Below are 12,445 nucleotides of genomic sequence, written 5' to 3' on the forward strand. Positions count from 1 at the left end.
CGGGGGCGTGGCGCGGAGTGGCTCCGGCTCTGGCTCCGGCTCTGGCTCCGGCTCTGGCTCCGGCTCGCCGCGCGGCCACCGGGAGGCGATGGAGGGGCGGAGGCTGTTGGCGCACTCCCGGCGGGCACAGAGCAGCCGCCCCAGAGGCCTTGGGAGGGTGCTGCTTGCAGAAGGGCTCGTGGGGGCCATTGCCCTCCGCAGGGAACACGGAGGGGCGTGGAGGGTTCCTCCCCCCGTGTGTCGGGGTCTCTGGGGGAAGGTGGCTGGATTTCCTCTGCCGGCTTTCAGACTGCCTGCGCCGAGGCTCCTGAACTTAACCTCGGTGGGCCGGGCCCAAAAGCCAGAGCTTGGGAAGGGGAGGACATTTCTGAGCCCTGCCAGGACCTCCCGACCCACCCCCCTCCCCCGCCCCCGTTCCTGCCTGATGTCTGTTGTCCACTCTGCCCGGCAGAGACCACTGCCCCACTTCACAGCTGAGGAGGTGATGGTTTCCCCAGGCCTCTGCTCAGCCTTCCCCAGCCCACTCTTTCCACCCTACCCCCATGAAGAAGCAGAGGGAGGATGGAAGGACCAAGGAGCCTGGGCAATGTCCAGTTTCCAGATATAGCCCAGGTGGCCCCTCTGTGCCCCTGTGGGGAAGGTCCTGTCCACGCATACCAACATCAGGACCAGCAACACCCTAAGGCTTCCAGGGCTCAGCTGCTCCGCTTCGCTGGCTCCTCCTGCTTGGACCACTTCTCAATTGTCTTCCCTTCCGGTCCATGGGTGAAGGTGGTCCCTGTGCAGTGTTGGAGCCAGGCTGTACGGGCTCGTGAGAGCGGATCACTGAGTTTCCAGGAATTTTGCAAGCCAGGTGTTAAACACAGCCATCATTAAAAATTAACTTATGTAAACCCGTGCTTAAATAATTGAAATTAAAAACTAAGGTAATAAAGACTCAAAATTTCTAATTATTTTACCATTACCTATGCTCTTTGGGATTATTTATACGCATTGTGTGAGTATGGAGGTGATACTGTATGACGGGGTGACAACGCACGTCTCTTTCCACCTTTGTAGTGAGTGACACCGTGTTGACAGTTTGAAATCAGCCACGGTGAGTATACTTACAGCAGAGAAACGGGCAAGTTTCCTGATCAGGGCTTGATGTGTTTTCTTCAGTGTCTGCAGCCTCTAGACTTAAGTGATGGAGAAAATGTTTATAGTACAGATCAAACTTAAAAGTGTGTCTTGGTTGAACGTTACGGTATGTGAATTATATCTATTTTTAAAGAAATGTCTGTGGCCACTAAAATGTGAATAGCACAAGAAATTGAGGAATGTCTGGCATTCAGAAAACAACTACTCAATTGAGCAGTCACTCTCGACATCAATGAAAGAGTGACGTTCTCACGTCTTCAGCTTGTTTGACTTTCATCGTGTTAACATGAAAGAAAATATCAACTAACAGTCATGTTGGAACTATACTCATTCATCAGTTGCAAGCATCAGTTGGTTACAAATATATAACGTAGGCAAAAATCAATGTGAGCTAAGAGAACCAACTGGTTGTACATATACATGTATATAATGTACATATATGTGTATATATATGTGTTCCCTTCCCTGCCCCTGGATGCTTGATAAACATTTGGCTAGGTGTTTAATGTTGGCTGGATGCTTCCCAAGTTTTCTAATTTTTTTATTTTTAATGTTCTTCCCAGGGCGAGCCCTTGTCCCACAGATGATCCCTAATCCCTCTCTAGGCAGACCTCAACCCTGAGCCGTGGGCACGAATATTCAGCTGCCACTTGGCTATTTCCCAGGCACCAGGTCACACACCACCTAGTCCAGTGCAGAGAGGGTGGGGCCCTGGAGCTCAAGGGAGAATGGTCTGGGGTGCCCCCTCAGCAACAGGACCCTGTGGTACTGTTCGAGGGGGACCATCGCCTGGACTTGGCCCTGTAGGTGAGCCAGGTGTCAAGAGTTGGACCAGCTCATGGCGTTGATAGGGCACGGGGAAGAGGGTGGGGATGTAATGTTTGGATGGAAGGGGACAGATATGACGAGATGAGGACCGCAAAGCAGCTCTGGTGGAGGAAGGATGGTGAACTGCATGCTGAGTATTTTGAGGTGATGTCTTTGGGACATCCAAGCTGGAGAAACAGATCTGGAAGTTCCGGGGAGAGTTTGGGGATATGTCTGGAGCCTCCTGGGAAGATTGTAATTAAACTTGTGATGTGTATGAGCTTGTCTGGGACAGAAGGAGGGAGCGATAAGGGGGCTGGGCGCATCTCAGGGTGAGCCGTGTACACCTAGACCACAAGGGGATGGGTGTGGCTTGTGTGGAGGCTGAGAGACGGCAACGTTCAAAAAGGAAGTCACCTGGCGTGAATGCGCACGAGGTGCCGAGTGCTGAGTTGTGGGAGACAGACTAGCTGGCAGGCTACTGCCAAGAACCAGGGCCAGGCGTGCGTGTGTGACCTAGGATGAGAACAGCTGTTTAAGGTAAAGGCGGGGTTGGATTCCAGACACATTTCCAGGTCCAGGTGACCTATAAAATGAGGAAGGTGGAGAGGAGGGGTCAGGCCTGCATCACAGGATTCTGGTTTCTGTGACTGACAGCTGGCGTCCTTGAATGAGCCGGGGAGCCCCAGAGCCAGGGAGAGTGGAAGAAGGCTGCAGGCTGGGCAGGGGGATCCGACAGGCAGTCCAGGCCTGAAGCTCGGGAGTGGTCAGTGTTAGCAGAGTGGGGCAGGCTCGGTCCTGAAGGGGTGGCGTGGAGGGAGAAGCCTCGAAGGTGGTACCTAAGGCTTAGCACACAGGAAGCATGGAATGAACATCTGTGGAAGGAACGTGGACAAAGGAGGGACTGGCAAGTTTGAGCACTGAAGAGCTGTCCCAGAGGGATGAGCACAAGACAGGCTGAGAGCTTCAAGGAGTGGCTAGCCAGGTGTCAAGTCCTGCAAAGGCCGTGCAGGATGCAGCCTGCACGGTGGCTGCTGCCATTTGGCTCAGAGGGTTGTGGACGGCAGCTTCTACTGAGTGGTCAGAACCCCAGGGAAGAATGGGCATGGAGGCGAGAGACACTTTATAAAAAGCAGTTTGTTGAGGAAGGAAGGAGACTTGGAGGCAGCAGCTAGACAGAAAACCGTAAGATTTTTGTCACGTGCCTGCCTTCCTCCCGTCCGCTCTCTTTAAGCATCTGATTTGAGGCCCCTCCAAATCTAAACTCTGGATCTGGCACTTCCTAGTTGAGTAGGCTTGGGAAAAGCCAAAGGACTCCTTTAAGCTGTCATGATATAAGTCCCCTATCAAAATGGGATTCAACTCCTACTAACTTAAAACATGGGCAAGTCTGGAAAAAAAAGCTGCTGTGAATAGGAAAACCTTGCTTTCCCATCCTTGACCTTGGGGCTAAGGGAGCTGTGGATTCCAGTGGTCAAGGAAGACTTACGAGTGCCGAAGCAGGGAGCCCAGAGAGCCCCCCGATGCCCACTCAACGCTGCCAGTGCCAAGCCCCGGGGAAAACCAGGACACCACGCTGTTGCTCTTCGTTTTATTGAGATCCTGTCCTCGTGTTCCAGAACACACGGCTACTCAGTACACAACCCAAAGCCGATCATGTTAACATCCCCATTTCTTTCTCAGTAAATTAAATCAAAAGAAAAAAATCTTAAAAAAACAAAACAAAACCCAAATCACCAGGTTTAGTACATCCCAGGAAGAGCACCTTGAACTAAACAGGAAACAAAATGGACCAAGAATCTGACCAAATACATAAAGCAGCAGGTGAGATTCCTGACGGAAAAGATGCCCAGACGGGACATAAATAGACCCCCCACAGCACACACACCTCACATGGGTGTGGACACACACATGTGTAATATATTAAAGGAAATCTGGTGTCTACTGCAAGAAGCTAGTCTGAAATAACATATCCACATCTCACCCGAGGTGGGGGAAACGGGGGTGCTGCGGCCGCACGAGCCGAGCGTGCACCCCTCTGTACACTATGTACACTTGCTGGGAGGGGGCTGGGGCAGGGCTTCCCTGCACCCCCACCCCCCGCCCGGCAGATCCAGTGTTTGTAGTAAAGTGAGCCAGCTGGGGGGAAGGGGGGGCGAATGCCTGAGACCACCTGCCACCTGCCTAGAAGGCCACCTTGGCTCTGGGGTAAAGGGAAGTGCAGGGACCCCAGGAATGGCACGGCCACACTCCTGGTTCTTCACAGTGAGCCCGACTCCAGGGTCACCCAGGGCCTCAAGATTTTTGTAGTTTGGCCAATCTGGACTTCTCCCAGGATCAATGGCTTCTGTGAGACAGAGTAGTTTCCAGACCCACTAGGGGTCAGCCGTGTGTGTGCGCGCACATGTGTCTGTACACACACACGCACGTGCACACACACACACACACACACGCTTTAGTGGAGGTCAACAAGTTGCAAACAAGTGTTCTACAGGGGCCCGTGCGGTAGTGTCTGCTTCGGAGTCAGTCAGTTTTGTTACCGTGACGAGCACCCCGGGCCAAAGTGGATTTGTTCCAACAGCATCAGTGGCTGGAGGCTACAGACAGGGAAGACTCGTCACACACCTGGGAGTGTGATCCGCTCAGGGCCTGGCACAGTGTTTTCATTGACAAAACAAGCAGAAGAGATGCACGGAACCCCTCTCCTCCTCCTCCAACCCTTCCTGGCACCACAGGCGGACAGGAAGCAAGGCCACCGTCACCAGACGCGCAGCCACAGTTTTAAGGTTCAGGCGCTGCCGGTCCAGGACAGTCACACGCAGCCATACTCGTACCACACGGTTTGCGGGTCCCCACCCGGCTCCGGGGACGCCGGCGTGCTCTTTGAGTTGTGCCCACGACTGAAGTGCTCAGGGGCCCGGCCCACGTGGGGAGCCAAGTCAGGCGACCTGCCCGGGCTCTTGGCAGGGAGTCCCTCGCTGTGGCCGTGTCCTGGGACCGCGTCGCCCTCTGAGAGGCTGAGCCCAGCCTGGACAGGGGTGACAGTGGCCACCTCCCCTGAGTGTTGTGGGGTTTGGGGCTTAGTCCTGGCGGCTGGGGCTGCAGCAGGTGAGAAATGCTGGAGCTGGGAGCTGCTGCCACCGCCACCTCCAGGGGCAATGGCCGGGGCCGTGGCAGACTGCTGCAGGGGAGCCAGCCTCTCCTCCTTCGGTGGAGCCAGTGAAAAGCGCCTCGTGTCCAGCGGCCGGCTTCGTGGGCCCAGGCCCTGACAGGAGCCACCAGCCTTTCCCACAAGAGGGGTCCGCTCCCGGGCCAGGCTGTGGGAGCTGGGGGGTGTGGGGCTTTGCAGGGCGTGGCTGCCTATTTCTCTGCTCCCCAAGGCCTCAGAACCCCCCGGCTTCTGAGGGCACTCCTGTTTGCAGACCTCTGGCCCGCTGGCCCGAAGAAGGTCGGCCGAGGCCAGGCTGAAGGCCCGGCTCAGGGATGCGCTCCGGCTGGCAGGCACGTGGGAGGCTGAGGGCACAGCAGCCGGCCGGGGTCTGCCCAGAGACAGGCTCTGGGGGGGCTGGGCCTGCCTCAGGGGGGCCGTGGGTGGGGCCTCGGCCTCAGCAGCTCTTAAGTTTGGCTTCACATACTGCCCTGGTTTCAGCAGCTTCCCCTCAGAGGTGTGGACAGCCATCTTGACGGTGGGGGCCACCAAGCTGGTTGGCATCTTGGCCCCCTCCTTCCTGGCAGGTGGTCCTGGCTGGCCTCCGATGGCTGGGAGATCACTGGCCTGTCTGAAGTAGTCACTTAGCAGGTCATCCCGGCAACTGGGAGTGTCCTACGGAGAGGAGAGGAAGCACTGAGCGGCAGGGCTGAGCCTTCCCCCTGCCCAGGATGTGCCCTGTGCAGCCCACGCAGCCAGCACTGGTGTTTCCTGCTCCTGCTCGGCCTCTTCATGGACTCACGTCGCCCCCGCCACACTCACAGTCCCTGGGCGAGATGGTGTGTGTCTGGGGGGCAGGTGGCAATACACAGATCACCGAGGAGAGAACCCACACATCACTCAGCAGCCCCCTAACGTTGTCAGCAAGAAAACAGACCTGGGGGGAACTGGCTTCCCCCACAACTCACCCATTTTATGGAAAGGTCAGGACTGGAAACCTGACCACAGCCACCTGTTTCAATCTACTCATTTTTCCAGCAAGTTGACTGGCCGGACTGGACCTCCTTCCTCCTCAGACCACCATGCTCTGACGCATCGCATGGGCCTCACTTCGGGACACAGGGAAGATATGAGACCACCTCCCGCAACGCCAGAACCAACTGCACTCAAGTCCTTTCCTGCCACACACACCTTTCTCCTGATCTGAGGCTGGGGAGAGCGAGGTGCAACGGGGGTGGGTGGAAACGGGAGAGGCAGACCACCCAGGAAAACACGAAGCCGCACAGGGGGACAGCCCGCCCTGCCAAACTGTTCCCTTCAAGCAGGTGCAGCCGGGCTGGACGTCAGCTGGCCAGGGAACCACCCTGGGGGCAGGCAGAGTCACAGAGGCCAACGTCTGACCTGCTCTGCTAACTGCAGGCTTCTGCCAGCACGTCACAGCTGGGAGGAGCCAGGTGGAGGTGTTTCCTGAGGCAGGTGGGCGCCATAAGAGGAAAGGGAGTTCATGAGGGCAATGAGAGGGGTCATGAGCTGACGGAGTCAGACCCTGGCCCACTGGGACCCGTGCCAGGGAACGTCAGTCTGCAGGACGGGTCAGCAGCTCAGGAGCCATCTGCGCCTGCCAGCAACTCCTGGCCCGTGAAAACACCTGGACACTCAACTTGACAGAGACGCAATCTGCTGTTTTACTCGCCAATTAAGAGCCACAGATGCTGGGTGTTCGTGCACTAAGACCTGCGGTCATTAATGGTCTCCTTTGTCAACTGCTTTCCATGTGCCAGGCACTGGGCTAGAAACCACAGATGTAATTGCAAACAAAACAAAGACAAAACCCGCACAAAACTCGTTTAACTTTCAACGCGACCTTGCAAGGCTAAGGCTGTATTAAAACAACCTTTACTAGGTTAAGGAAACTGAGGTCATAGAGGTTAAGCACGTCCCACATCTGAAGAGTAGCAGATCCGGGATTCGAACCCACAGCTGTCCCCGACTGTGGAGCTGTTTTCCATATGCGTCCCACCCCCGCCAACGGCTCGCCACTTGTAAGTCTTTGACACCCCTGTTCAGGACACTCCCCTGGGGTCTGGACACCCAGGGAGCCCATCTGTTACACACCCTCCCAGCATCATCTCCACTCAGGGAGTGGAGGCGCTGCAGTGACTTCCCCTGGCACGCTCAGGAGGTGTCAGGTTTGCAGGGTTAGGTGGGGTGAATGCCCTGGGAAGATGGAAGGAGGGGGGTGGCTCTCAGGGGCTGGGCATCGGCTTCTGGAGGGAGCTGTGGCGAGTCTGCTCTTCTCGCTTGGCGGGAGAGGGAGAGGCGCTAGCACGGAGCACGAGGGACGGGTGGGCACTCTGAGGGCTGGCGGAGGGCTAAGTGGGGAAGGGCCCGGCCCTAGTCCAGGGGCCCCCCGCCCAGAGAGCTGCAGAGGGAAAGAAAACTCGCTTGACAGAATCAGAAGAGGACTGAGAAGGAAAGCCTTCCAGGGCAGGCATCCTGATTTCTGACCCGCTCTCTCTGATCCCATCCTGTCTGTGCCTCACTGTCTGATGCCTGGACAGCGGAGAGGGCAGCGTCTGGGACCTCAGTGAGGTGCAAATTCGTGGGGACTTCCATCTCAGACCTACTGAGTCAGACACTCCAGGTCCAGCTTGTGTCCAGGCCAGGGAGAGTCGGACGCACGCTGGAGTCTGAGAGCCACTACATCGGACTGTCAACTTCGCAAGGGCAGGCCACAGTAAGTGCTTTGAAGACAGAAGTAGAAATGAAAAAAGGGCAGGCACCATGTTTCTTATTTCCTTTCGGGTCCAACCGTGAGACCAGGCAGGTACATGAGAAAGACCAACTGAATAACTGGTTTGCTGCGTTCTTTGAGAGCAGGCACCACGCCTACTGCCTAATACATAGCAGGTGCTCAATAAATATCTACCAAACTAAGATTTTGTATTCTCTGTGTCACTGGGTTCTATTAATGCCGGTCACAGAGTTTACTATGTGTCTGGAGAAAGTTCAACTGTGTATAGTGAAGCATCAAAAAACTTTAAAAGGTCTCAGTTCTAAGACAGTGCACTTCATCTGTTCAAAAACTCAGCAGCTCATGCTGCCGAATTCGCTCAGAGTAAAAAATGCCCAGGCAGCTTCAGAAAAGCTGAACTGAGACACTGGAAAGGTGACAGAGGAGGGTTTCCTAATACAGGTGACATTTAGGGGGTTGGAGCTGCAGAGCAGAGCTCATCAAACCGGAGCCACGGGCTGACTCTAGCTTGCCATGTGTTTTTGCATGGCTTGTGAGCTAAGAATAGGTAAATGCTTGAAAAAAAAATTTTTTTTTTTTTAAGAACAGTACTTTGTTACACGTGAAAATTTTAAAAATGTACGTGTCAATGTCGGTAAGTGTTCCTGGAGCCCAGCCATGCCCGTTCATTGACAGGTGGTCCTCTGCTTCTTGCAGAATTGAGTAGCTGCAACAGGGTCTGTACAGACTAAAATATTTACTATCTGGCCCTTCACAGGAAAACCCGCCAGCCTCTGCTGGTGGAGACTCAGAGTGCGGGGTGCTCGGGGCTCGGCACGGAAGCTGTGTGAGACCCTAACCCTGCGGGCGGGGTCTCACCACATCTCCTCCAGATGCCCCAGGCGGTGGGCACTCGCCGTCCCCAGTGGTTTTCTGCCCGCTCGCCTCACAGGTGGGGAAAACGGGCTCCGAGGTCCCGGCTGGCTGCTACCGCCCGGTGATTTGCTGGCTACTGGTTATGCGCCCCCATCCTAGCCAGCTCTGCACCCAGGCTGCGCCCCCCCCGCCCCCGATCCCCATCCCTCCCTGTGACTTTGCTGCTGAGGTCTTTGCCTGCAGTCCTGGTCTCTCTGAGGAGAGAGGCCCTGGGCACTCACAGGGGTGGGGTGGCCCCGGCTGCTCTCCTCCAGGAACTCCTCCAGGGTGACCATCTCGCTGCTAGGGGAGGTGGAGCAGGGCCGCACCCCGGCACGAGGTGGGGCTGCGCCCCTCTTCTGAAGGCCCTCCGGGGGAAGAGGCCCATTCCGGGGTGGGGGGCACTCATGGCGGCTGACGGAGGTGCGTCCTGAGGTGCTGGCATCCCGGGGCAGACTGGTCGTGTCTCTGCTGGGGACCAGGTCTTCGCTGCCGAAGCTCTCGGACCTGCTGTGCAGCTGGTCGGAGGAACCTGGGTGTCGGGGCGACAGAGGGACACTGTCAGTCAGTCTCCTCAACTCGCGTGCCTCCCACGGGCTCTGTGCTGCCTCTGGCTCCATGACAAAGGAGAGCGCCTCTCTCAAGATCCGAGCACGCACTCCTCCCAGGCAGGCATGTTGCGTGTCGAGGACGTTTTGGAACTCTTCAGAAGTCCCCTGGCATTTATAAACAAAATAACTTGAGATAAAAGTAAAAAGCTTTGGCTAAAATTTAAATTAACAGCTGTAAGGCACCACACTCATTAGCTCTTTTGGGAAAGCATGCAGGTTCTTTTCAAATGTATAGGAAACATCGTTAAGACGTTTTATTCTGCACCATAAAACAAACTTTCAAGATTTTAAAGGAAGCAAAGTCATCCACTATGTCCTCTGACCACAATGGAACGGAACTACTGGTACTGTCTCCATTCTTAAGATGAACTAACTTGGATTCAGAGGACGGGAGATTTGCCAGGTGCCCAGAGCTGATGAGCGAAGGTGACGAGATTTGGACCCCAACCCATTAAAACTCTCAGGCCTGAGCCTGAAATTGCGGTCCCGGTCCCTCTGAGGAGAGAGGCCCTGGGCACTCACAGGGGTGGGGTGGCCCCGGCTGCTCTCCTCCAGGAATGCAAACGCGTAATGCATTTAAGAGTCTTGTAAGTTGTGTTTTTAAATTATAAAAATAATATGAGCCCAGAGCCAAACATCCACATCCACCAAAGAGTGCACAGAAGGAAAAGCCAACTCACCTTTCAGGTTAAGGGGGGAGCTGTCGCTGGACGCATTTCTACTGCTCTCTAAGCTACCTGGCCGGGACGCTGAAAGGAAACGGTGACACTTAACACGGAGGGCCCACGAGCAGGCATATCCCAGACTAAGCCATCTGATCTGAAAAAATTACACAACCAAGTAACTCTGTGCCAAAGCTGAGGCGAACACTGCAGGAAGGACACACTGTGGGATTCTCTAGCTTCACCCACTGAGTGCTAGGAGTCACACACAGTAGGCTACCCAGAATGACAATGTGTGTTACCTATTTTTATGAGGTCAAGGGCTGCGGCTTAGAACAATTTTGTTAACAAAGGAAACCTCATGCAGAGCTTCAGTACAGAAAGCGGGCAGAGAGGGCTGCTCTGGGTAAGCCACGGGTTGCGGGGGGTGGAGCCGACCCCTCTTGCTGCATGGAGCTTTCTGGAACACATGTGGAAGCCCCTGCCGAGACTACGGAAGTGCAGCCTGGGGAGGATGGAAGCCAGATGGCAGTGTGTGCACGTGTGCACGAGGGAGCGCGTCTGTGTGCAGGGCAGTCTCACTTTGAGGTCCAGGGGAACATGGGAGTGTGTGCTGGGACCCCCAGGAGGAAAAGAAGTGCTCGCTTTTCCTGATTGTTTGCTGTCCTTCAGCTCCTCTGCTTTATTTGTCTCAAATTCACATCTGCCCTAAAGAGAAAAACCACCCTTCACGGTGACAAGTGCTCGGGGAACCAGTCCTCCTGGCTGCGGAGTGTGCCTGCTTGGATCAGAGGGTGGACCCCAGCTGCTGGCAGGTGGCACTGCCCCTGCCAAGGGCAGGTGGTCCCTCCTGGGCCTGTAGGCCACCTCTCCTGGTCCTCTCCTCCAACACAGAGTACCACAGCCCTCGCCAGCCTGCTCCGTGTCAGCGTTTGTCCTGCTGCATGATGAACAGCTGGGGGACGGGGCGGCGTCTCCATCATCCCTGCACAGAGCTGGCACTGAGGGCGGGAGACAAAGCAGGACACACTCTGCTGCTGGCCCGCTCTGGACTTCCTGGGTCTACGGGGCCCCCAGCCGCCCAGGACTGATGCGCTCTGCGAAGAGCAGGCATCCAGAAGAGCCTGTGAGCAAACGGGGTGTGGGCGTGGGCCAAAACACACGTGGTTTTCATGAATAGCGCAAAAGCAACCTAAGTCCCCTCTCTGAGAAAGGAAAATCTGAAATAAAAAAATGCACATCTCTTTAAAAAAGGAAATGAGTTTCACTAAAAGGCAAATGTGACCCACATCAGCGGGCTCTGAAAACACCTGTGTTCACTGGAGCGCAGCTCTGCCAACTGCTTCGCTTTCTTTTTCCTGAGTGAAGCTCGAGGAATCAGAACAGGGAAGAAAATCCTTTTTGTCTCCTGATTAAGCATAAATCTGGCCAAAGTGTGAGATTTACCAAGAACGACAGCTGGTTCTTCCTGCTGTGTTACCCTCCACGCAGCGCAGACTTGAGGGCTCCCTTGTGTCCAGCTGCTCCACCACAGAGCCTGTCTTTACTCACAGAAACTGTAAATGTCTGCGCTCATATCCACAAATGTCAGCATCATCAAACTTTTGGATGATGGATACGGTAAAAGATAATGCTAGGTCCTACCGTTATCGCTGATCGCTTCAGAAGTAAGCTGAATCCAACATAAACTCTTTTTGAGGTTTTTTTTTTTTTTTTTTTTAATTAGCTTCCCAACCTTCTAGGATTTTGTTTTTCAGAAATTATAAAAACCCAAAGTAGCTTTTAATTTTTGAGAAGACTGGTAGAACTCAGTTTCCTTACTGCAGAAACTTACAATATGCCTGAATCGGATAGGAAGTGCTTTAACGATTCCTCAGGCAAATACGCCTTGGAGCTACTCTGGGCAACTAAAATCCAAGTGAGGACAGTGAGACCTCCCTGCAATCAACGCTCCCTGTGTGAGTCACCAAAATTCCTTGAAAGCAAGGGGCGTCAGAGCCTCCAGAAGTAGGATGCTCAATAGGGAGTGACTTCCCCATCACTGGAGGTATATAAGCAGAAGCTATAGATTTAGGCCCTTGGGGAGGGCAAGGAAGGAATGGTGAATAACTGTGAACCCCCCCATTCCCGCTTCGACAGAATAACTGTACTTTTGCCTATTCTGTGTGTTGGACTTTTCTTAGCTTCAAGGAAAAGGAGTGTTGATGAAAAGTCTGAGCAGCCAGGCCGGGGGCACACGCATGGACCACTCACCGCACTGCCTGTGGTTGGTGAACTCGAGCTCCAGAGACGGCTCACAGAGGCTGTCATCTGAATTATAGCCTATGGGGAAAATAAGGCTGGTGAGTCAGGGCTTCTGCAAAATCCACGAGAAACCTTGGGCCCTTCGCCAGACGGTCACCTCTGACTCTTGCCTGGTACCGGCGTG

General features: G+C 54.7%; 1 protein-coding gene across 1 annotated transcript in view; it reads right to left on the reverse strand.

Annotated features, from left to right (window-relative positions):
* Positions 1-3,523: 3,523 nt before the first annotated feature.
* The window catches only part of CCDC88C (coiled-coil and HOOK domain protein 88C), a 113,898-nt gene continuing 104,976 nt past the window's right edge, over positions 3,524-12,445 (reverse strand). Inside the window, exons 27-30 of the mRNA XM_039884030.1 lie at positions 12,271-12,339; positions 10,036-10,104; positions 8,987-9,276; positions 3,524-5,770 (exon numbers count right to left, since the gene is read on the reverse strand). Of these exons, the coding sequence (XP_039739964.1) occupies positions 4,760-5,770; positions 8,987-9,276; positions 10,036-10,104; positions 12,271-12,339 (1,439 nt within the window). The 3' untranslated portion in view covers positions 3,524-4,759. The remainder of the gene's footprint in view (positions 5,771-8,986; positions 9,277-10,035; positions 10,105-12,270; positions 12,340-12,445) is intronic.

This window comes from Pteropus medius, unplaced genomic scaffold (assembly GCF_902729225.1).
Source record: "Pteropus medius unplaced genomic scaffold, Ma_sr-lr_union100, whole genome shotgun sequence".
In the NCBI taxonomy this organism is placed as follows: domain Eukaryota; kingdom Metazoa; phylum Chordata; class Mammalia; order Chiroptera; family Pteropodidae; genus Pteropus; species Pteropus medius.